General features: G+C 42.0%; 1 protein-coding gene across 1 annotated transcript in view; it reads left to right on the forward strand.

Annotated features, from left to right (window-relative positions):
• Nucleotides 1–22,974, forward strand: part of ENO4 (enolase 4) — a 35,877-nt gene that overhangs the window by 9,024 nt on the left and 3,879 nt on the right. Inside the window, exons 2-11 of the mRNA XM_057299009.2 lie at nt 669–820; nt 2,476–2,645; nt 2,741–2,872; nt 4,491–4,544; nt 10,348–10,404; nt 12,825–12,992; nt 15,784–15,909; nt 17,777–17,972; nt 20,984–21,051; nt 21,562–21,679. Of these exons, the coding sequence (XP_057154992.1) occupies nt 2,547–2,645; nt 2,741–2,872; nt 4,491–4,544; nt 10,348–10,404; nt 12,825–12,992; nt 15,784–15,909; nt 17,777–17,972; nt 20,984–21,051; nt 21,562–21,679 (1,018 nt within the window). The 5' untranslated portion in view covers nt 669–820; nt 2,476–2,546. The remainder of the gene's footprint in view (nt 1–668; nt 821–2,475; nt 2,646–2,740; nt 2,873–4,490; nt 4,545–10,347; nt 10,405–12,824; nt 12,993–15,783; nt 15,910–17,776; nt 17,973–20,983; nt 21,052–21,561; nt 21,680–22,974) is intronic.

Below are 22,974 nucleotides of genomic sequence, written 5' to 3' on the forward strand. Positions count from 1 at the left end.
TGATAGTTTAGCTGAGTATAGAATTCTCTGTTGAAATCAATTTCTCTCATACTTTAAAGGCATTGCCCTACTGGCATCTGGATTATTAATACATCTGATGCAAATCTGATTCCTATGTCTTTGTTTTTTATTTGCCTGGTTTTTTGCCTATAGAAGCTTTTAGCCTCTTCTTTTTATTTTGGGGTGCTGAAATTTCACATAAATGCATCTAAGTGGGATTTCCAAAAGTTTTTTTAAATATTAACCCTAAGTGTCAAGAAAAAAGAAAGGAAGTCCTCTCTATTTATATGCTATATTTCACTCTATTCTTGACACATTTGTTTTCTGATGGTCATTTATACAAAAAGAAAATACTGTAACCCACAATAAAATTACATCTTCAAGTTTTACTCTAAAAATGCAAACCCAGGGTGCTCAAATAATTTAAAAATGAGCACCTGAAATCTTTAAACATTTATTTCCATGCCAAAATGAATTTCAGTTCTTGAATGCAGTTTTATAACAGCATCATTGTTTGCTGGCTTTGAAAATTAAAGTTGATTTGTTCTTAAGTAGCTGAAAAGCAGTTATTTATTGAAATATATGGGGTCATCTCTAAAACATGACCAAAATCACAGAGTGATATTCCTAAATATCCCACTGTAAAGCCATATTTTCTTGCTATTAAGGATATTCTTCGCAAGTAAAGTACAAGAAGATAAGGAGAGAAAAGAATTGGAAAAGAGCCTGGAATACTCAACAGTGCCTACACCTCTACCTCCAGTACCACCACCACCACCACCCCATCCACCTCCTACCAAAAAAAAGGGGCAAAAGCCAGGTTGGTTGGTGACTTATCTTGCAGAGTCGTTAGTAACAAATGTGTGAGGAAGAAAGGCTGAAGCCTGGACTGCCTTTCTGAGTCTCTTGGCTACAGACCTACTTTGGGCTCACGGCCAAAAGCCACCCATCCTATGCCACATCCTCACTCAAAGATTTTGCCCCCATCCCACTCTCCTTTTTATTTGTAAAATAAAACAGTTTCTCACCCAGAGGTGATAAATACTTATTATTAAATAAGGTGCATTGAGCGGTGCCAAATTGGGGGTAGAGTGGGAGGGGATGGCATGGGAGACCTTTCACCTCCTTTCAAAATTTCCATTAGCTAATCCAAAAGCCACTCCATATCTTAGAGTTTTGATTCCTTTGATATGAACAACCAACATTTTCTCAATCCTATGTAAAATAAACATTTTCTTTATGAAACTTTATTTTAAAGCAAATAATAGAAATTATCACTTCAATTTGCCCTTGCTCCATGCCTTCCAACAGATTGCTAACCTCAGCCCCTGCAGTACTGTTCATTCTGGAGCTGCTCTTGGTATAATGACAGGGTTTTGTATGTCTGCTGAACTAGAACGTGCTCCTTGAGGGCATGAGTCATGTTTATTCCACTTGCCATTGCCCGTATCTAGCATGATGCCAGGCACAAACCATACATCCAATTAATGCAGGTTCCATTGAGTAAGAAAGCACCAGAACCAGGAAGGGACCAAAGAGACCAGGGAGGCAGGGTACCTTATTTCATAGATCCAGATGCTGAGGCCCAGAGAGGTGAAGAGATTTGCCCTAAGACAAAATAATTATGTTTGAGCAATCTTCCCATGGGAGGGTGGGATGGCCACTACTGAGTTATAAGTAGAGACCAACATGGATGTTCGTTTGATGGTTGCTTTTGACTAACAGAATGTGGAACTTAAGGGAAGAAGTGGGAGGGCACAGCTATTTGCTAGGCGCTCATTAAGCGTGAGGTGCTGAAATATCTTATCTCCACTGGGGACCTGAACCACATCCGCAGCTGTGAAGGAATGGACAAGAGGAACACTAGAGATATATGATGGACTCTGTCTGGACCTCATGAGACAGGGAGGCTGAGAATATATTCTAGTGAAAGATGGGTAAGGAATGTGGGTCGATGATTGGATCTGAAAGGCACTGCTAAAGAACGTAAACGACACCGAACAAGGCATTGGTTTGGTGTTGGTGAGAAAGACAGCAAGTTAGATATATTCATGCAGAGATGTTCAGCAGAAAGTTGAGTGTGCAGCAGCTATGGTGAAATATAGAAAAACAAATGATTTGAAATTTAAAGACAGTTCAAATCCTCTATCTACTTTCTGTTACATGTTGGGCAAGTCTTTTAACCCCTCTAAGCCCCAGTTTATGTATATGTAAATGTAGAATAAAAATATCTACCTCACATGATTGATGAAGGAATTAATATTAAATGGCCTAAAATGTCTTAGACAGGCAAAATCCATGGCTAATGATTATTTGAGAATCTTAAGCAAAACCAAACAGAAAACTTTTTGGGGGTTGAGGTAGAGCATTTGTTGTTCCCAGCCTCGGCTTTCATCCTTTCTTTTTCCTGGGTCTTTCCATCTGTACGTAAAGCATTTAGAAATACAGTCTTACTCTCAATATTTCTCCCCCCAGGGAGGAAGGATACTATTACAGAGAAACCTATTGCACCTGCAGAGCCTGTTGAGCCTGTACTCAGTGGCAGTATGGCCATAGGGGCCGTGTCACTAGCTGTTGCCAAAGCCTGTGCCATGCTGCTTAATAAACCTCTGTACTTAAGTATCGCTCTACTGAAGCACAATCAGGTTAGTATCTATGAAGTTCCATTAAAAGGAGCCATGAGTGTCTCAATATGGATGAACCCTGTTTCTCATTTTCCCTCATTTTCCCCCTATTTCAGGAACAGCCAACAACGCTATCTATGCCTTTGCTGATGGTATCGCTGGTCAGCTGTGGGAAGTCATCATCTGGGAAGCTAAATTTAATGAAAGAAGTGATTTGTATACCCCATCCTGAATTAACAACCAAACAAGTACCTTACATTATCTTAAATTACCTTTTCTAAAAAAAAAAAAAAATATATATATATATATATATATATATATATACTCCGTCATTGATGAACTTTTAGTGGGGAATTAAAGATAAAATGAGAAAAAAAATATTTTAGGAAATCAGAGAAGTGGGAAGAAGGACCTCAAACCAAAGGGAGCACATGTAGAGCACCTTAGATGTCTGGTTTCATTACAGCACTGGCTCATGCTGGTGACTCACAGACAAGCCATGGCTGAGAAACTCTGCAGACCTAGAAAGTGCTGGAAGGTTGTTATTTGGGGGCATCTTATTTACTCTGCACTGTGCCCTATGGCAGCAGCAAGTGAAAGCTAGCACTTCCTAGCAGCCCACTCTGTTAAGTAAGAACTCCAGGACTTGCCTGGCACCTATGAGACTTTTAGTGCATATTTGTGGAGTGAATAAATCTCAAGTTGCAGGTTCACCACTCAGAGGTGTGCAAGGATCTATACTGCTCCTCAGTAGCCTGAAAGAGTCAATATGCCTCTTTAAATCTTCATGATGACCAAAGGTTCATGATCTATAGGAGATGCTTTCTAAAAAAGTACAGAAAGCTTTCCCCAAGCCCCCTCCAGTAATAAGTTGAGTGATATTTTATCTTAGTGGAAATCAGTAAGAAAAAAAAAATCAAGATTTTTCATGATAAAGAATTCTTTCTTAAAATAGTTATTGCCTTACAGTTTATCAGTTGCAGAAGAATACTATTTATATCTGGCTTATCATCTGTCAGATCGTATTCAGATCCTGGTGTCAGGATCTTTCCTTTAGTTAGTATCTGTTGAGCTGTTTGCATACCAGAGCACGAGGAATGCCATTCTTTATCAGGTCTTTGTATGTAAATCTCATCATCACAACATACTTTTCTACTTTTTAAGGGACAGTAGATTTATACTGATTCAGCCACTCTAATCCAGACTACCTTGGTGATCTGTGACATGTATTGTGGGAAAGTTATCTAGGTTGGCCAGGCATGGTGCTTCACGCCTGTAATCCCAGCACTTTGGGAGGCCAAGATGGGAGGATGGCCTGAGGTCAGGAGTTCGAGACCAGCCTGGCCAACATGGCAAAACCCCGTCTCTACTAAAAATACAAAAATTAGCCAGGCATGGTGGTGCATGCCTGTCATCCCAGCTACTTGGGAGGCTGAGGCAAGAGAATTGCTTGAACAATTCGGAGTTTGCAGTAGGCCGAGATCATGCCACTGCACTCCAGCCTGGGCAACAGAGTGAAACTCCATCTCAAAAAAAAAATAAAAAAGAAAAAAGAAGAAGAAAGTTATCCAGGTTGGTCCAGAGACCATAAAAGAGGATGAAGCTAACTTGATCCAAGCAACTGAACCAGTCAGTTCTGAAAGGTCGAAGAGAGGCTACTGAGGGAGAAGAACCTCTCATTCACATTTAACCCAATGAAAACTGGGGCGAAGATTAACATTTAATCTACTGATTTTGTAGAGCATATCATCTGCTAATCAGGGGCTCTACAAATACTCTGAGTTAGAAATAGCCACGTGTTATAAGTTTTTATACTTAAATTTTCTAGTCTGCAACTGTGGAAGATCATGGTTGTTCTACTTACAGGGTGTCGAGATGCTTATGGAAATTCAGAAACATATCAACAAAATAATTGAAATGGTATGTAAAGAGATTCTATGGTATCTAGTTACTGACACTTAGACACCTTCTAGCATGCAACTTGTAGTTCATTTGGACTTAAATCAATTGTGGTTGATATGGAGAATGTATTTATTGGCTTTGGGTTTCCCCCAAGAACCAAGTGTATCCATGTCCTCAGTGGCTGTGGATCCAGCCTCTAATGGTACTTAACAATCTCATTTCAATTTCTGGGGCAACTGGCTTTGTGCTAAGATCATCCCTTAGGATTTACTCAGAAAGAAAGGATGTGGCCCCCACGATATGAGAGGCAGCTTGATGGAATGAAGGCACAGACTCTTGTGCCTGCATTAGGATCCTGGTGTTGAGCAAACAAGGGCCCCTGGCAGAGCAGCCCTCTTAGGGGCAGTCACAGACGCAGGCGTATGAGTCGCCAGTTGTCCCATCATGTTCTAAATGGGCAGTGCACAGTGATATGGCAGGGCTGAGGCCAGGAGAGGGACCCAATCCTTGTCAGTGGGGCTTCACACACACACACACACACACACACACACACACGCACACACCTTTTATTTTGGAATACCTCTCAACCAGTTTCCCCCAATGTTAATGATATATTACATGGTATATTTGTCAAAACTGAGAAACCAAAATGGTACACTACTAATAACTAACTCCAGACTTGATTCAAATTTCACTGGTTTTTCCACTAATGTCCTTTTTCTGTTCTAGGATCCAATCCAGGATCCCACATTGCATTTAGCCTGAGGCTTTTAAGCTGTGTGATTAGGAAGCAGTAGGGCTGAGGACCCAGTAGGATGGGGCTGGGATACAATAGCAGTGTAACATGGAGGCACTTTGGTTTTAACTCTGTCTCACCAGCACAGAGTGTGACTGCAGGCAGGGGGCACGGGCCCCTCCCCTGCCGCGATGGTGGTTGGCTGGCTGGGGCCCAATCCCTGCAGTTGATCAGAATTGCTTTAAGCAATTCCAGGCTGGAGCTGGTTTCCATGGTGCTTTTCAGGAGGCCAGCTTCTTTTCTGGGTGACCAGCCTGTAGAGACTCAGACTTCGACAAGTTAGCTCTGATGTTGCACTCTGCTTTGCCATTCATAACTCCGTGACCTTGGGCCAATTCCATAGCCTCTCTGCCTCGGGTTCCTCATCTATAAAATGGAGATGATCAGTACCCAAGTCATGAGGGTGACCGTGAAGAGTAAACAAGTGTAACATGAAACACGCTGCATCAGGAGCCGGTGCCACAGGAAACCATACCTGGTGTTGGTTGTGTCAGAGCAGGTGAAGGAAACCCACCTGAGCATTCTACAATTCATCCTTCTAAATTTCTTTTAAAAGTTTTTCAGCTGGGTGCGGTGGCTCACGCCTGTAAACCCAACACTTTGGGAGGCCAAGGCAGGTGGATCACCTGAGGTCAGGAGTTTGACACCAGTCTGGCCAACATGGTGAAACCCTGTCTTTACTAAAAATACAAAAAAATTAGCTGGGCATTGTGGCAGGCGCCTGTAATCCCAGCTATTCAGGAGGCTGAGGCAGGAGAATCGCTTGAACCCGGGAGGCGGAGGTTGCAGAGAGCCAAGATCGTGCCATTGCACTCCAGCCTGGGCAACAAGAATGAAACTCCGTCTCAAAAAAAAAAAAAATTTTTTTTTAGAATTTTCTTGAATTCTAAAATCTTTCCTGACATTTTGTCTTTTAAATGTTTTATTTACTTTGTGATTACACAAGTAGCTGATGAATGTTCTTGTGAAAATTCAAATACTGATAGAGCTACCCTCCCACAACCACCTCCTACAGACTGCCACCCTCAGCACAGTGCCTTCTCTAAAGGTAACCGCCGTTAAAAATTGAGTGTGGCCTTCCAGCCTTTTTAAAAAAATAAATAAGTAGATAGGTCAGGCGCAGTGGCTCACACCTGTAATCCCAGCACTTTGGGAGGCTGAGGCGGGCAAATCACTTGAGGTCAGGAGTTCAAGACCAGCCTGGCCAACATGGCAAAACCCCGTCTCTACTAAAAATACAAAAATTAGCTGGGTGTGATGGTGCACATTTGTAATCCCAGCTACTCGGGAGGCTGAGGCAGGAGAATCACTTGAACCCAGAAGGCAGAGGTTGCAGTGAGCCAAGATTGCACCACTGTACTCCAGCCTGGGCAATAGAGTGAGACTCCGTCTTGGGGGGAAAAAAAGATAAATACACAACAGAGAACAGTGTTTAAAATAATACAACAAATTATGCACAAATCATTCTGCAAATTGCTTTACTTCTTTGCCCTTTTCACTGAGGTGTTTATCTTTTATTGATATCTAGGAATTCTTTACATAATAAGGGATTTACTCCTTTATTTTATTTATTTATTTTTTGAGACAGAGTCTAGCTCTGTCACCCAGGCTGGAGTGCAGTGGCACGATTTCGGCTCACTGCAACCTCTGCTTTCCGGGTTCAAGCGATTCTCCTGCCTCAGCCTCCTGAGTGGCTGGGGTTACAGAGCCCAGCACCATGCCCAGCTAATTTTTGTATTTTTAGTAGAGACGGGGTTTCACTGTCTTGGGCAGGCTGGTCTCGAACTCCTGACCTTGTGATCCACCCGCCTCGGCCTCCCAAAGTGCTGGGATTACAAGTGTGAGCCACCACGCCCAGCCAATTCTTTATATACGGTAGACCTATTTTCCTGTATCATGTTGCCTGCCTTTAAATTGTATGATATGGAGTCATACCGATTTTTAAAATTTTTTGATGAAGTGAAATGTAGCAATCTGTTCTTTTAAGGCAATGACTCTCAACCAGCAGTGATTTTGCCCAGCGGACATTTGGCAAGTCTGGAGACATCTGTAGTGGCCTTGGCTTGGAAGGAGAGTTCTGACCGCATTTTGTAAGCAGGGATCAGAGCTGCTACTGAGTGTCCTGCAATGTACAGGGCGGCCCCCACAGCGGGGTGATCCAGCCCCAAATGTCAATAGCACCAAGGCTGAGGAAGCCTGCTTTAAGGCTGTTGCTTTGTGTGCCTTGTTTCATAAGGGGCTCCCTCTTCCTGGAATACTAATAATCCACAAGTATTTTTTTAAGTTTACTACGTACCATCCTGAGTGCTTTAATACTTTAACTCATTCAATCTGCATAACTGTATAGGTAGGTACTATTATTACCCCTATTACATAGATTAAGAACCTTGGGCCCAGCACTCACCCAAGACCCCCCAGGTCGTAGGTGGCCAAGCTGGCATTCAAACTCAGAATCCATGATCTTAATCAGATGCTAAACTGCCCCCAAATCACAGAATATGTTTTCTTCAAACACTTTTATAGTTTCAAAGATTTATTTATATCTTAATTTCACCTGGCCTTTATATCAATAGTGTGAAGCAGGGATCACATTTCTGTTGACTTTCCATGTGGTGTTACACGTTTGGAAGCTGCAGTGGGATTCTTAGTAATAGCTCCAACTAGTTCATTCATGTTTGAAGGAAAAGCAGTAAAGCACTTAGAGAAAGTTCAGATATCAAAAACCATCACTGTGCTGTCGAAGTCACAAAGTTTAAGTTGTTAAAGATTATGTAGTGTAGCAGAAAGACCACAATCTTTGAAGCAACAGATTTGGTTTCTATTATGGTTCTGCACTTAGGAGCTGCCACGGTGAGCCTCTTACATATCCTGTCAATGCACTGGTTTCCTCATCTGTACAATTTTTAAATGCCTGCCTTGGCCAAGTGTGGTAGCACATGCCTATAATCCCAGCACTTTTGGGAGGCTGAGGTGGAGAGGCCAGGAGTTCAAGACCAGCCTGGCAACATAGCAAGACCTTGTCTCCACAAAAATTAGTCCAGTGTGGTGGCATGCATCTGTGGTCCCAGCCACTTGGGAGGCTGAGGTGGGAGGATTGCTTGAGCCCAGGAGTTTGAGGCTGCAGTGAGCTCTGATCATGCCTCTGCACTCCAGCCTGGGTGACAGAGGGAGATCCTGTCCCATTAAAAAAAAAAAAAAAGCCTGTATGGGAGGAACACTGAATTGCTGGGCTCCTAATAAAGGATACCTATTGATAGCCTAGTAATTGAATATAGAAAGATGTTTATTCCTTCCCAGTGATTACAGTGATAACAGATCATTCCCAACATTACCGTGATTCTTCTATTAAGTCTTAATTTAAATCTATTTTGAGAAAAAAAATGCTGAAGAAATGGTATGTTTTCTCATGCAGGCCCCAACCCAAAGATGTCTATAGATAACCTTAGCTAAAGCCACGGTCTTAAAACAGGAGATGATAGGAGTGGAACCAGGGTTACTGCAATCACCATGTTTTGTTTTAGTAATAGAGTGATAGTTCCTGATGACATCATTTGGCTGGTGGCATAGATTAGCAGATTACATCATGCCAGATTTATTTTGGCATAACTCACTCTCCCTAGGAACTACTGAGTAGCCTAATTCTTATTAAGGAAAGATTATATTTGTTTCAGTTTTTAGCCATTTTTAAATTCACTTAGTCTGAGAACAGCCATTCTAGAATACATTGCATTTTTTTATGATTAAAAAGGCTGCCAGCCTGGGCAACATAGTGAGACCCTGTCTCTACAAAAATATTTACAAAAAAAAAAAAAAAATTAGCCAGGCATGGCGGTGCACGCTTGTCGTCCCAGTTACTCTGAAGCCTGAGGCAGAAGGATTGTTTGAGCTCAGGCGTTCAAGGCTGTAATGAGACATGACTGTGCCACTGTACTCCGGCCTGTGTGACAGAGTGAGACCCTGTCTTTAAAAGAAAAGGGGTAGAGGTGGGGCTGGAGATTTTGACTTCCATTATGTAACAGCTTATTCTTAGTAAGGTAGACAGAAAGATGTCACAGGTTGTTTTTTTCCCTGGTTATTTTTTGCTGTTGCAAGGCCCTGTGCTAGGTGCAAAAGGGGAGAAATAGATACTTCCTGTCCTCAGGCAGTTTAAAAGTCTCAATGAGGGAGCATAAAAAACATGAGAAATCCAATAATAATGCAAACCAAGACTGTTCTTTAATGTTTGCCATTCTGAATTGGAGCCAGTAATCACTATTGTCCCCCGATCACATCACATGACTTCCCTTTGCCCTTCTGTTCAGGGTCACTGTATGTGCATATACTTCAGTGTGAACCATACCTATGCTTGACAATCCTGCCTCAGCTTACAGAGCCAGTACACGCTGAGCACGAAACTGCATCCTTTAAAAGATTAGATCCTTGCAATAATATGCACCCAATACCCCAAATGTGGGAATGCCTCTTTGGGAATTACCTTTGCTTTTAACCTCACGACACTACACCCACCAGATTCACCAGATTTAATGACCTTTGACTGTTTCAAATCAAAGTCAAAACCACCCTGCAGGAGAAAGTGTTTGCACTCTGAGAATATTCAAAACAATATGTTGGGCCCGTAAAAGCAAATCCCGCAGTGGGGTTAAGCCCTAAGGGCAAGGAGGGGACTCTGTATCCTCCTGCAGAAAAAGAGTGTCTGCACACAGCAGGAGTTCATGATGTATGTGTGAATAACACATTATTTATATGCATAGAAATGCATGAATCTGTATACACACCCCATATATGTGACTGGGGGCAGAGGGTAAGGATGAACTAAAGGAAACACATTCCTGAATTTGAGAAATAGTTTGTGGCATATAAAGTAGGGAGTGGCTGGAATCATCCCTATGTGCATGAGTGCGTGTGTGTGTGCACACGTGTGTGAGATTCAGTGTTGCTGGTCAGGTCTCAGAGCAGTAAGCTTTGCTTGCTGCCACAGCCATGCTAAAAATTCCAGGTGATACATTTTTATCTTCTGCCCCACAGCCCTCTCCTCCAAAAGCAGAGACAAAAAAAGGGCACGATGGAAACAAAAGAGGTCAAGTAAGTCTATATATTGTTTACCATCCTTCCATATGACACTGTTTATAAATTTCCTGCCCCTTTTTATCTTCCATAGTCACTTTTTGCTCCAAGACCAGGACTGAGGCAAATGGAAACCATATAGTGATATTGCTCCAGACACCCCCAGAGCCGCAGTATCATGCTGCCCCTGCCTTCCAGCAACAGGCTGCCCGACCATCGCTGGCAGCAGCTGTCTGACCATCTGGAATCTCACAGGGCTAGGAAGCATTTATGAGACGTAGGGTTACACTGGACCCTATAGTGGAAGTGTTTGGGAAGTCGAATCTCTCTGACAACTAGCTGAAAGGCACATAGGATGTTTTACATTTTATTATTAACAAAGAGAAAAACAAGAAGCACAAAAAGATGGCTATTCCTTCCATCTGGTCCCCCAAAGGCACTGAAGCATCATTTCTGACGAACCATTGCAGGAACTCCGATTTTGCCAGGAGAGTGAGGCGAACAGCCCTCCTTGTCAAAACCCGTTCGCTGGCTTCAGGAGCCTTGGGAGACCAGCTGAACTTGATCTGTCAGTCACGTTGGTGATTGTGAGTGCTCTGATAGATGTATCTATTATAGCCTAAACTTTCAACAATATAAATAGAAGAGCCAATAAGAACTTTGAAGAGCATGCACATGGGTGAAGGTTGCTCGCATCTGCAGTATTTGCTTTGGTTTGTGAGCGAACAATCTTTGCCCCACCCTGATGTTAGGTACATGAGAGTCAGCTGAAGACAAAAAAAGAGAGGCTAGGAAAGAAGGGAGAAGACATGGCAAAGATAAAAAAGTGAAGTTTCTTTTCAAGATCAGGAGAGAGAAGAGAAATGTGTGAACACATACAGCAGTAAGTAAAATCCTGTCAACAGTTTGTATATGTTGGAATGAGCACAGCCTTCTAATATTAGGCCTTGCAAGAGGTGGAGATGGTAAACAAGCCACCAATTCTCAGTGCTGTTCCTTCATCCCAGCAGGTGGTTCTCTGCATGCTGGGAAACTTAGACCAACATCAGCCCTCCCTGTAATAAGCTTTACTACTACTTTTTTTTTTCCCCATTAGAAACAGTCTAGAGTATAGATTCCAGAGAGGCAGCCACACAAGAATTAGGGGTATAAACTCTGGTGCTAAATTGCCTGGATTAAAATCTGGTTCAACTTACTTAACTCCGTAAAATGGAGATCATAATAATATCTTTGTATGATGTAAGGAGTAAATGTATTTACTTTATGTAATGTGCTTAGAACAGTACCTGGCATTTAGTAAGCACCAAATAAGTGATGCTTTCATAGTTTAGAAGGCTCTGTAACAAAACTCAGTTGATGGACAAAAATTTCCCCAACTATTGCTTTGTTTGCCAAATAAAAGTTTCTTCTCATTGACATTAAAATAGTGCTATCACCAGTCAAAACAGAATATTCATTCCCAGGTTCATGTTTGTCATTGAGTTTGGTGCACACACACACACCCCTTACCTTAAGCCCTCAGATTCATTGATATTGCTTCAATTTATAATTGCATAGTGGCAATTTATGGCGAGGGCACATCAAGGCTGACTTTGCAGTAGCTGTCTTTCCTTGGGGTTATGTGGGTCCTGAAATCATCTTCCACTAAAATCCATCTTCAGTATTGCATCCTCTTAGTGGAAGTCTTCAATCCTTTTAAAGTGGCCAACACCTGTAATCCCAGCACTTTGGGAGTGCTGAGCACAAGACTTCAAGACCAGCCTGGGCAACACAGTGAGACCCTGTCTCTACAAAAAATAAAAAAAATAGCCAGGTGTGGTGGCACATGCCTGTAGTCTCAGCTCCTCAGGAGGTTGAGAAAGGAGGATGACTTCAGCCTGGGGAAGTCGAGGCTGCAGAGCCACGTTCAAGCCACTGCACTCCAGCCTGGGTGACAGAGCAAAACACTATCTCAAAACAAATAAATAAATGAAACTTCTCCTGAAGGAGGGCTATGCTTTTAATGGCTGCATTTATCTAGAAGAAAACAGAACATACGAAAGAGCAGGTTTGGAGGAAAAGGACTGGCAGAGCTAGAGACAGACAGGGTGGACGTTTACAGGGAGGGCCTGGAGATTAACCAACTGGGTGGTTGTGACTCAGGCTAGCCCCATGTACCAGGAATGGCAGTGTCCATAAAGAGAGAACACAGACACACTAAAGAGAGAAAAGTGCGCTCCCAGGCCAAACTTGGAAACCTCAGGCGTAAGAAAATTACTCCCAGATACTGCAGGGGAATCATATGCCCTAAGTCATGTGAATCAATCCTAAGTAGGATTGAGAATCAAAGGACTGATCTTTGCAGAGCTATATCTGATCATAAACCATGCTTATCACAGGAAGCGCCAAGAACCTTAATGTGCTGTATTGACATGGATCATTGTCTCTTGATCTTGCAGCAGCAGATCACTGGCAAGATGTCTCATCTTGGCTGTTTAACCATTAACTGTGACTCCATAGAACAGCCACTGCTTCTAATACAGGAAATCTGTGCAAACCTGGGGCTAGAACTGGGAACAAATCTGCATCTAGCTATCAACTGTGCTGGACATGAGCTGATGGACTACGTAAGTTTCCACTTCAGAACATTCACTTCCTATTGAGATCCATGATTTTTAAATTAGAACTCAGAAAAAAAAGAGCTTATCTGAATATTGTCCAAACAGATCTTATTTTTTTTTATTAATATTGTGTGAAGGATCCAAATATAAATGGAACTGAGAAAACCAAATTAGCTAATGACCACAGAATAACATAACCATAAAATTTTTTAAATAGAAAATGTCATTATTATATATAGAAATTCTACAATAAAGATAAGTAAAATGAGTTACTTACATTGCAATCCTGAAAGCTACTGAAAAATAATTTAACAAACTGCATTTGGTTGATAAATGCTGAATTTGTCGAGCCTAAAAAGTGGATGAGTTGTAACTTATGATGTGATAGGCCCTTCCAGACATGTAGTTCTTAGAATTTATGCTCTGACTTTTTAAATATAAAAAATTTTCCAAGTTATTGAAGTTTATGAAGAAGATGTTTTTGTCCAACTAAACACATCACAGTGTTATCCACAGCCTGGGTTAGGAGGACAGAGCTTTAGTGATGTGATGAGACTCCACCTGGGGACCACCCACCTGAAGAGAAAGATTCTAAAAAGAGAGTGAAGAACAGGTTCATTGAAAAACATCCTAGTCGGTGGGGCACAGTGGCTCACACCTGTAATCCCAACACTTTGGGAGGCCGAGGTGGGTGGATCACCTAAGGTCAGGAGTTCAAGACCAGCCTGGCCAACATGGTGAAACCCCCCTCTACAAAAAATGCAAAAAATTAGCTGGGCGTGGTGGTGGGCTTCTGTAATCTCAGCTACTCAGGAGGCTGAGGCAAAAGAATCGCTTGAACCCAGGAGGCGGAGGTTGCAGTGAGCCAAGATCGTGCCATTGCACTCCAGCCTGGGCAACAAGAGTGAAACTCCGTCTCAAAACAAAAAACAAGCAACATTCTAGTCTTCACTTCCTCAGGGTAATACAACGGCAATTTACCTTTAAACTTGGGAAACTGGTATGTTAGGAAAGTTATTAGTTTTCTGTCTTACACATGTACTTCCTGATATGGTTTGGCTGTGTCCCCACCCAATTCGCATCTTGAATTGTAGCTCCCATAATTCCCATGTGTCATGGGAGGTAACTGAATCATGGTGGCGGGTCTTTCCCATGCTATTCTCATGATAGTGAATAAGTCTCACTAGATCTGATGGTTTTATAAAGGGGAGTTCCCCTGCACACACTCTCTCTTGCCTGCTGCCATGTAAGACATGACTTTGCTCTTCCTTTACCTTCCACCATGATTATGTGGCCTCCTCAGCCATGTGGAACTGTAAGTCAATTAAACCTCTTTCCTTTACAAATTACTCAGTCTCAGGTATGTCTTTATTAGCAGCATGAGAACAAACTAATACACTTCCCAATTTCAAATACACAAAAATGTTGAGTCTACATTTTATGAAATGCCCAGCATATTGCCAAGCATCTATGGTGACTTGGTAATTTATGTCAAATTCAGGGGACATGACCAAATAGCATTCTGCTTTAACTGTGATTTTAACTTTACAAAGGAAATTTTGAACTCTATAAAAGAGCCCTAAATTTTGCTTGACTTCTAAAAGTTCTTTTACTTTTCTAAAGAAACTAAGCACATAAAAGAATATTTAAAGTAATTTCCTATTCTTCACATAATGATTGGTTCCTAGGCATACCATTAAAAAAATAATTGCATGTTTTCATCAGCAACGTATACCAGGAACTATGAATATACTGACTGCTAGTGCTAACTAGAATGGGTATTTATTGCTTATATTCAGTAAAATGTATTAGCTTGATATCAGATAATTCTTACAATATTGTTAGTTCAAAATCATTAGCGTTTCCTCACTGACAAGATAGGGTTTTTTAAGCTTTGCATTATAGAAGTTAAAAGTTCTTGCTGCTTTTGAAGGTGAAAAAAGTATGAAATCCCTTCAGTTATGGTCTTCTTAGGAAGCTGCTTAATTCCAATGGAATCCATTCTATTAGCAGCAGCAGGAAGGCATTAGCAAACCAAACAGCCACTCTGTTGCATTCCACCTCCCTCCCAGTGCCAAAATATCCCAGGTACCATCCCTGAACATAGACTTAAAAGGAAGGGTGCTTTGTTCTGCAGAAAGGCTATTCTAGATCCTTCAGCCCTGTTTACTTCTATACTTAATGACTTAGGGGCTTTCCAGACTTCAAATGAATGTTGCACTAGAATTCTACCTTCTGGACAATATCGTTACTACTAGAAAGTACATGCTACCCAAGAAAGAAATGCCTCACATAAATCACATTATTTTTCACACTGGTTGTTAGTATATCAAAAGCCTAGCCTTGCTTTCAAGCTTTAGAGTATTTACAGTAAAGGAAACAAGTTATTCATTCAATGTGAGCTGAAAGATGGTAGGGTCTAGTGAGTGAGCAGGTTAGCATTGCTATTCTGCTTATTTTGTGAATTTATGTTATTGTCCATCTACCCAGGCAGCCAAGTCTAACAGATTATTCCCCTCCTACTCTGTAATTCTTGGTGTTTTGTATAGGAGGCTGCATCTGAAGTCTGTGGGAAGAACCCTAGAGGGCATCAAAAGGAATGGTGGCTTGATTTCCCAGGTTAATATTTAAGATATTTAAAGTAGAATGGACAGATTTCTCAGGTCAATGTGCCCTGAAAAGAACCTGTTTACAACCTCTTATATAAAATGAACGAAAACGAATCTGAACCGTATCTTTGGGATTTGATGAATTCATTGTTTATCCCTTATTTTAATATTTTCCTGACACATATCAGAATAAAGGAAAGTATGAAGTGATCATGGGCACATACAAAAATGCAGCGGAGATGGTTGACCTGTATGTGGATCTGATCAACAAGTACCCTTCAATTATTGCCTTAATTGATCCTTTCAGGAAGGAGGTAAGCACCCCACCTTCCATATTTTATAACATATTTTATATGCCATAAGATAGGCAGGACTCACCTTTTATATTTTATAACTCACCTTTTATATTTATAACAAAACAGAGAATAAAATCTCATTCTTTTGGATCATTGTCATTCAAAATGTGTTGTAATTTGGTGTGGGGCTGAGTTGCTTTATTTCAGCATTCATGAGAAAAGGCACTTACTAAGCAAATGAATAGGAAAAACACAATTACCTAGGAGTGTGCCTGTCTGGGGAATGAAACACGTTATTCGCAAGCCCTTCAGGAGTACCTGTATATTTACAAGCAACCTAACAGATGGAAGCTGCCCCTGCTGTGCTAGCTGGAGCTTCAATAGGTTAATCATATATCATTTTCATGTGCTCAGGGGAACAGGACTTCTATAAGGCCAAATATTTTTCAACCTAAATCCAGTCACTATATATGCATAAAAGTAACAAAGCCATTTTTTCTTTTATTTGAGACAGGGTCTCACTCTGTCACCTAGGCTGGAGTGCAGTGGCACGATCTTGGCTCACTGCAACCTCTGCCTCCTGGGCTCAAGTGATTCTCCTGCCTCAGCCTCCCAAGTAGCTGTGACTATAGGTGTGCACCACCACACCCAGCTAAATTTTGGTATTTTTAGTAGAAACAAGGTTTCGCCATGTTGCCCAGGCTGGTCTCCAGCTCCTGAGGTCAGGAGATCCGCCCACCTTGGCCTCCCAAAGTGCTAGAATTACAGGCATGAGCCACTGTGCCTGACCTGCAAAGCCATATTTTTAAAGGGTTTGAGATATTGAGGTTTTACAATCTATTAAAACTCATGCATTTGACAAAGGCTTATGTGACCATCTTTCCCCCAACCAACTTACACTCCAAAATTTAAATTCTTGATTTTATAAATTTGAGAACCATCAGATAGATTGAACAGATATATTGAACAGATATCTTCTTTGAGATAATACAACTATTTCAATTTGGAGGACGATATAAATGCTGGTCCTGATGTGGAGTCCCAGGGTCTCAGTCACATCCTCCTTTTCACAACCTCCATTCCACACCAGCATACACAGAATGCACTGGCTGAGCTTAGTTCCTTAACCTTGCCATACCAGCCCTGCGATGACTGTCCTGAGGCTCTGGTCATACTTTTTAAGACAGGGTCTTGCTCTGTCACCCAGGCTGGAGTGCAGTGGCCTGATCACAGCTCACTGCAGCCTTGACCTCCCAGGCTCAAGCCATCTTCCTACCTCACCCTCTCAAGTAGCTGGGACTACCAGGCACACCACCACACCCAGCTAGTTTTTGTATTTTTTGTAGAGATGGGGTCTTGCCACATTGTCCAGGCTGGTCACACACACACACACACACACACACACACACACATGCATATGTGTATAATTTTAAAATAAGCATTTCATTTCATATGATAGTCTCACCAATAAAAATAAGGGTGTTGAGAAGGGACTAGAGCCCTTGCAGGCTTTCTTTTTCCATTTTCTGTTTATCAGAAATATCAGAAAAATCCATCCAGCCAATCCTTAGCAGCATTATAGACAAGAGTGGATGGGAATAGCCTGGGTCTGAAGAACTCTAAAATCCATGTAAGAAATAACATTTAGTGTATTAACATTTTATTCATAAAACCTTTAAGCTCAAATTCACTATTAGTTTCTGTTTCCCAAAGCTTCTTAGTTTGTGTGGCTGTGGTACAGGGTCATTCAGGAACAGAAGTAAAAGAAAATTGTTTTGTGCATCTCAGGAAAAATGTGTGAGCTTGAGTATGTGCTATATTATTCCTGTTGTTTTGTAATTATGTTCAATGCATTATAATGATCAACTCTTAAATATTTACCCAGGACTCTGAACAGTGGGACAGCATCTATCACGCACTTGGTTCCAGGTGTTACATAATTGCAGGAACTGCTTCCAAAAGCATTTCTAAACTTCTAGAGCAAGGAAACATCAGCATCCCCAAATCCAATGGGCTGATCATAAAACACACAAACCAAACTACAATGTCTGACTTGGTGGAAATAACCAATCTGATTGACAGTGAGTAAAAGCATACATCTGAAAGACTCGTAATGACTTGGTTATACAAGAAACCAAAAATACACAGCATATCAAAGTTACTAAAAAGCATGGGAGAAATCTTGGAAGAAAAGAAAGTCCAAGCATTTGTGAGAGATTTAGTGCTGGAACACAAAAGGCAGCTTACTGACTCCCTTCACTACGTTCCACTAACAGCCCAATTCCAAGCTCACCTCCTTTACTGAGGGCTACCAGAGGTATGGCCAAGGCCACTGCCCTGTCAACTTCACAGTGGGGAGAGCCTTTCTGCCTGTAACAGGAGGACTAATGGCTGATTTCTTATGAAAGGGCATAGCCTTCAGCACATTTATCAATTTGCTTTAGGTTCTGAGCTTGGACTACAGAAAATCTTTAAATTTACAGAAACCTGGCCGGGCGCAGTGGCTCATGCCTGTAATCCCAGCACTTTGGGAGGCTGAGGCCGGCGGATCACGAGGTCAGGAGATCGAGACCATCCTGGCTAACACGGTGAAACCCCATCTCTACTAAAAATACAGAAAATTGGCCGGGTGTGGTGGCGGGCGCCTGTAGTCCCAGCTACTCGGGAGGCTGAGGCAGGAGAATGACGTGAACTCGGGAGGCGGAGCTTGCAGTGAGCCGAGATCGCGCCACTGCACTCCAGCCTGGGCAACAGAGAGACTCCGTCTCAAAATTAATTAATTTATTTATTTACAGAAACCATAGAGGTACCCCAACTCTTACTGCTAAAGAACAGGTCCCAAATCCTGATTCATGCACTGTGGAACACCTGGGTACCCATCTGCACTAGCCAGGCTTCCGGCTACAATGTAGTGTTCAAGCTAAGAAAAATATCTCACCATTCACAAAGCCAAGGCACCAAGCACAGCCAAGGAACAGCAGGGGCAGAACACGTGTAGCCTGCATCACATTACTGCAGTATTGTAAATTTCCTCCTATCATTTACTACCACTTTATGCTCTAGATTCTAGATAAGGAGTCAACACCTTAACAGGGACCACAGCTCTTTCTTCCACATAGGCATGGCCCAAGTACATAGTAAGGATGTAGGAATTACTTAATTGAAAATAAACTTAGCTACTTATAATATATCCGGACACCAGTCAGCCATTTTAATTTGCATTACTTGGGGAAGTCTAGGAGGGATCAGAATTTGGAACCAGATCATCCACTGCAGGGAATGGTCTACTTGAGCAGTTTAGAAAACAGGCAACAAGATCAGATTAGAAGCAGTTTTCTGTCAGTACAGAGACCTGAGGCAAGGGTAGGTTCACTACTAACATGCAGCATGAGGAAGCTGCCAAGCAGGTTGGCAAGGCAGTGGAGTATCAGGGAAGCCTCGGGAGGCAGAATCTGAGTCATCAAGCTGGGATTCAGGGACAGAATCCCAGCAATGGGGATCAGGGGATGACAGGTGAAAAGCGGGGCTCCAGAGCTGGTGCATCTGGGATGCCAGAGGAGAGCAGCTTAAGACCAATGGGTCAGGCATTTGAGAATTGGACATAATCCTTACAGCATCCCTCTGAATTAGACACTATCATTTCCACTTTATTGATAAGAAAACAAGACTTGGAGAGATTAGGCAACTTTCCCATGACACTATAGTCATCTCACTTGCCCACAACTCTTGACCACCTGTCTTGTCTTTAAACCTGCTGTTCCTTTGGATCTGACATACTTGGTTCTGCATCCTTCAGGTCTTGGCTAAAATGAAATGTCTTCAGCCACTCCTGCCTTCCCCTATCCCTAACTGGTTCAGTTCTGAATCTTCCTCCTAGCATCCTATATTTCCTCTTTGTAATACGGACCACAATCACTTATACAACTACCTAATGACTGGGGTTTCCCACTGGACTACAAACTGAGTTCATGGGCATCTTGTACACTTATGCAGAGGACATGAAACAAATACCACGAGTGGGTCTCAGGAACTAGACAGAAAGCTGGTCTCAGAGCTGGAGCAGAACTCAGAGTCAGACTGGCAGCCAGGGGCCTGGGTTGGTGCCAGAGGATGGAAGAAGACGCTCAGGCAGGGCTGGCCTGTGGGTGGTAGATGATAGATAGGAGGCAATGCAAACACCGTTGCTGCAGGAAGAGCTCTGGCTGGCACTCTTCACAGACTGGCACATTTCAAAGGGTTTTAAGACCCTCAAATGATTGATTACTACCAACACTACTCTTCTAGTAAACATTCAGAATGACAGTCCTTTGAATAAAATTCTACACAATGAAAGGAGAAAGCCATTACGTAGGCATACCAACTCCACGTTACTCTTACCATATTTCACTGACTCAAAGATGCATTTTTCTATACTGAACATTTAAAAAATTGAATCATGTCTTATAGCCGCGGTCTTAGAAATGTGTCAATCTAATTTGAGCATCCCCCTACCCCCTTTTAGTGGTAATAAAATAATAGTGCATTTTACAAATCATATATTTTTTTTTTTTTTTTTTTTTTTGAGACGGAGTCTTGCTCTGTCGCCCAGAGCTGGAGTGCAGTGGCGCGATCTCAGCTCACTGCAAGCTCTGCCTCCCGGGTTCACGCCATTCTCCTGCCTCAGCCTCGCGAGTAGCTGGGACTACAGGTGCCTACCACCACGCCCGGCTAATTTTTTGTATTTTTAGTAGAGACGGGGTTTCACCGTGTTAGCCAGGATGGTCTCGATCTCCTGACCTCATGATCCACCTGCCTTGGCCTCCCAAAGTGCTGGGATTACAGGAGTGAGCCACCGTGCCCAGCCATCATGTATCTTAATTTTAATGAAACACAGTATTCATTTAGTATTTACAGCATCTAAGCTACTGAAATTGGGGGGTAAACAAACAAAAGCAGGGCAATAAAAATGCAAACGTTAGAATCCTAGGTAGGCAAATAATTGACTCTTCACAGGGAAGTTTTAAATCTGAGAAATTTTTAATTTTGATCCCAGAGGCCCACATGTATCCTAACTTTCTACACCATATAAAACTGAAAGAAATTCCTCTTCCAGGTAAGAAGCACATCACTGTCTTTGGAAGTACAGAAGGAGAATCATCTGATGACAGCCTTGTCGATTTGGTAAGTGCTGAATGCTGGTCAACTGCCAAACACTGCTTTTATCACGAATTGGTATTTCAGAGAAATGCAGTCTCTGGTGGAGAAAGTCATGTAACCTCTTATGAAACAGACTTGCTTCCTCCCAGATAGCTACCTTTTGCAAAGAGCTAATCTTTGAACTTTTAAAAAGAAGAAAAATTGAAGTCCAGGGAAAATGATGAGCACACTTAAATGACTGGGGTGTGCACCTGCGATCTTTCCTCCTAAAATGAAGTAAGAAAGGCCAGAACGTTCTTATATAAAATCAGCATGCCTACGTGACTAGTAAAGTGCCTGATGGATAGTCACATCATCTGTTTGCCTTTCAGCACTCTCAGCTTGTAGGCCACTGTGCTTACATAAAGATAAAAAACTAGTAAGAGAAAATCCCAAACAGCACACTGTGACAGTTTCCTTTCTCTTTAAAGAATTGTTTGTCATTTAGCAAGACATGGCTCCTCCGTCTAAAATTAGTTTTTCCCCCCCTTTCAGGCTGTTGGGCTTGGTGTCCGGTTCATCAAGTTGGGGGGTCTTTCCCGTGGTGAACGAGTGACTAAATACAACCGCCTTCTCACTATAGAGGAAGAACTTGTCCAGAATGGAACACTGGGTATGCGCTGCTTTCTTGCTTTGTTTTCACTTAGCCATGAATAAGAGAACAAAGATTGGAAGAGGGGGAATAGAAGTCCCTCTGCAGGAGGGCAGGGGAATCCAAAGACCATACATAAGTGCTGACAAAACTAGGATGGCACTTGCCACAATGTATATTGTTGTCTTAATGGATCATCTATTTACCTGAATGTTTAAAACTCTCACCCTTTTTCTTGATGAATAGGCTGCACGATGCTCTTCAATAGAATTAATTGATTGGAATTTCCAAGCCTACCTTTTGTTATGGTCCAAATTATACTTAAGGTTTCCCTGCACAGCCCATGAAAGTTAAAGGCAGACACTTTCCTGAGGGTTTTTGGAAACAAATTGTTTTACTTAAAAACAAGTAGGCAGCGTGTTAATTTTAACATACCTTGGAAAGATTAAGGTCTCAAGAGAAATCGATCATTTAATGAAATTGAACCTTTGTAAATCTGCATGGTTAGAAGCACCTTGTATACTGGGTAACTGGAGAGAAACACACCAAATATGCATTTTTATTTTCTTATATTACTGATTGTGATGGCCAAAAGGAGGCCTATAGCATGCAGTGGCATTTAAAGAGACCAATAGAAACTGTGATTATAAACTTGTCATGTTTAACGTATGTAGCAGTCTTGAAATGTATCCTAGGATTCAGAAAATAAAGATATAATTGGGAGACTATTTCTGAGTCACATAAGGGCAGTCAAAAGTTAGTCTGTATTGTTTAGTGTGTAGTAGAAGGGCTAGTTTTTTCAAATAGGTAAAATTATACTGTTCCACATATCTGATTATTTTTCTGGACATCCTGACTGGAGGCCTTAGCTTCCCTGAATGACTGATCCCAGTTCCAGCCAGACGTTACCACGAGGGAAACAGCTGCTGCAGGGCATCCAAAAGGACTCTGGTGACCACAGGCTCCACCCCTCTGTGGTGACAGTGCAGCCGCCTCAGTATTCCACAATAGATTAACAGATCGAGGAGAATTTCTCTGACACTGGCCTTGGTGAATCACTATTAAAGGGACCAAAAACTGGAAAAATAAATCTCTCCACTCCCACTTTAGAGTAGGAAATCTTGGCAAAAGCTCAGCCATTAAAATGTTGTCAATAGTTACATGTAAGGACCTGACTGGAATGGTCCTCGCCTGTCATCATTTCCCTGGGAGCAGTCAGCTGGCAGTGGCTTGTATCATGCCTAATACTGGCCTTTCCCCCAGTTTATCACCTTCCTCTTAACCCTTTCCGCTAAGCCTCTGCCCAAAGTCCATGA

The sequence above is a fragment of the Pan paniscus genome, chromosome 8 (genome assembly GCF_029289425.2).
Source record: "Pan paniscus chromosome 8, NHGRI_mPanPan1-v2.0_pri, whole genome shotgun sequence".
NCBI classification, from domain to species: domain Eukaryota; kingdom Metazoa; phylum Chordata; class Mammalia; order Primates; family Hominidae; genus Pan; species Pan paniscus.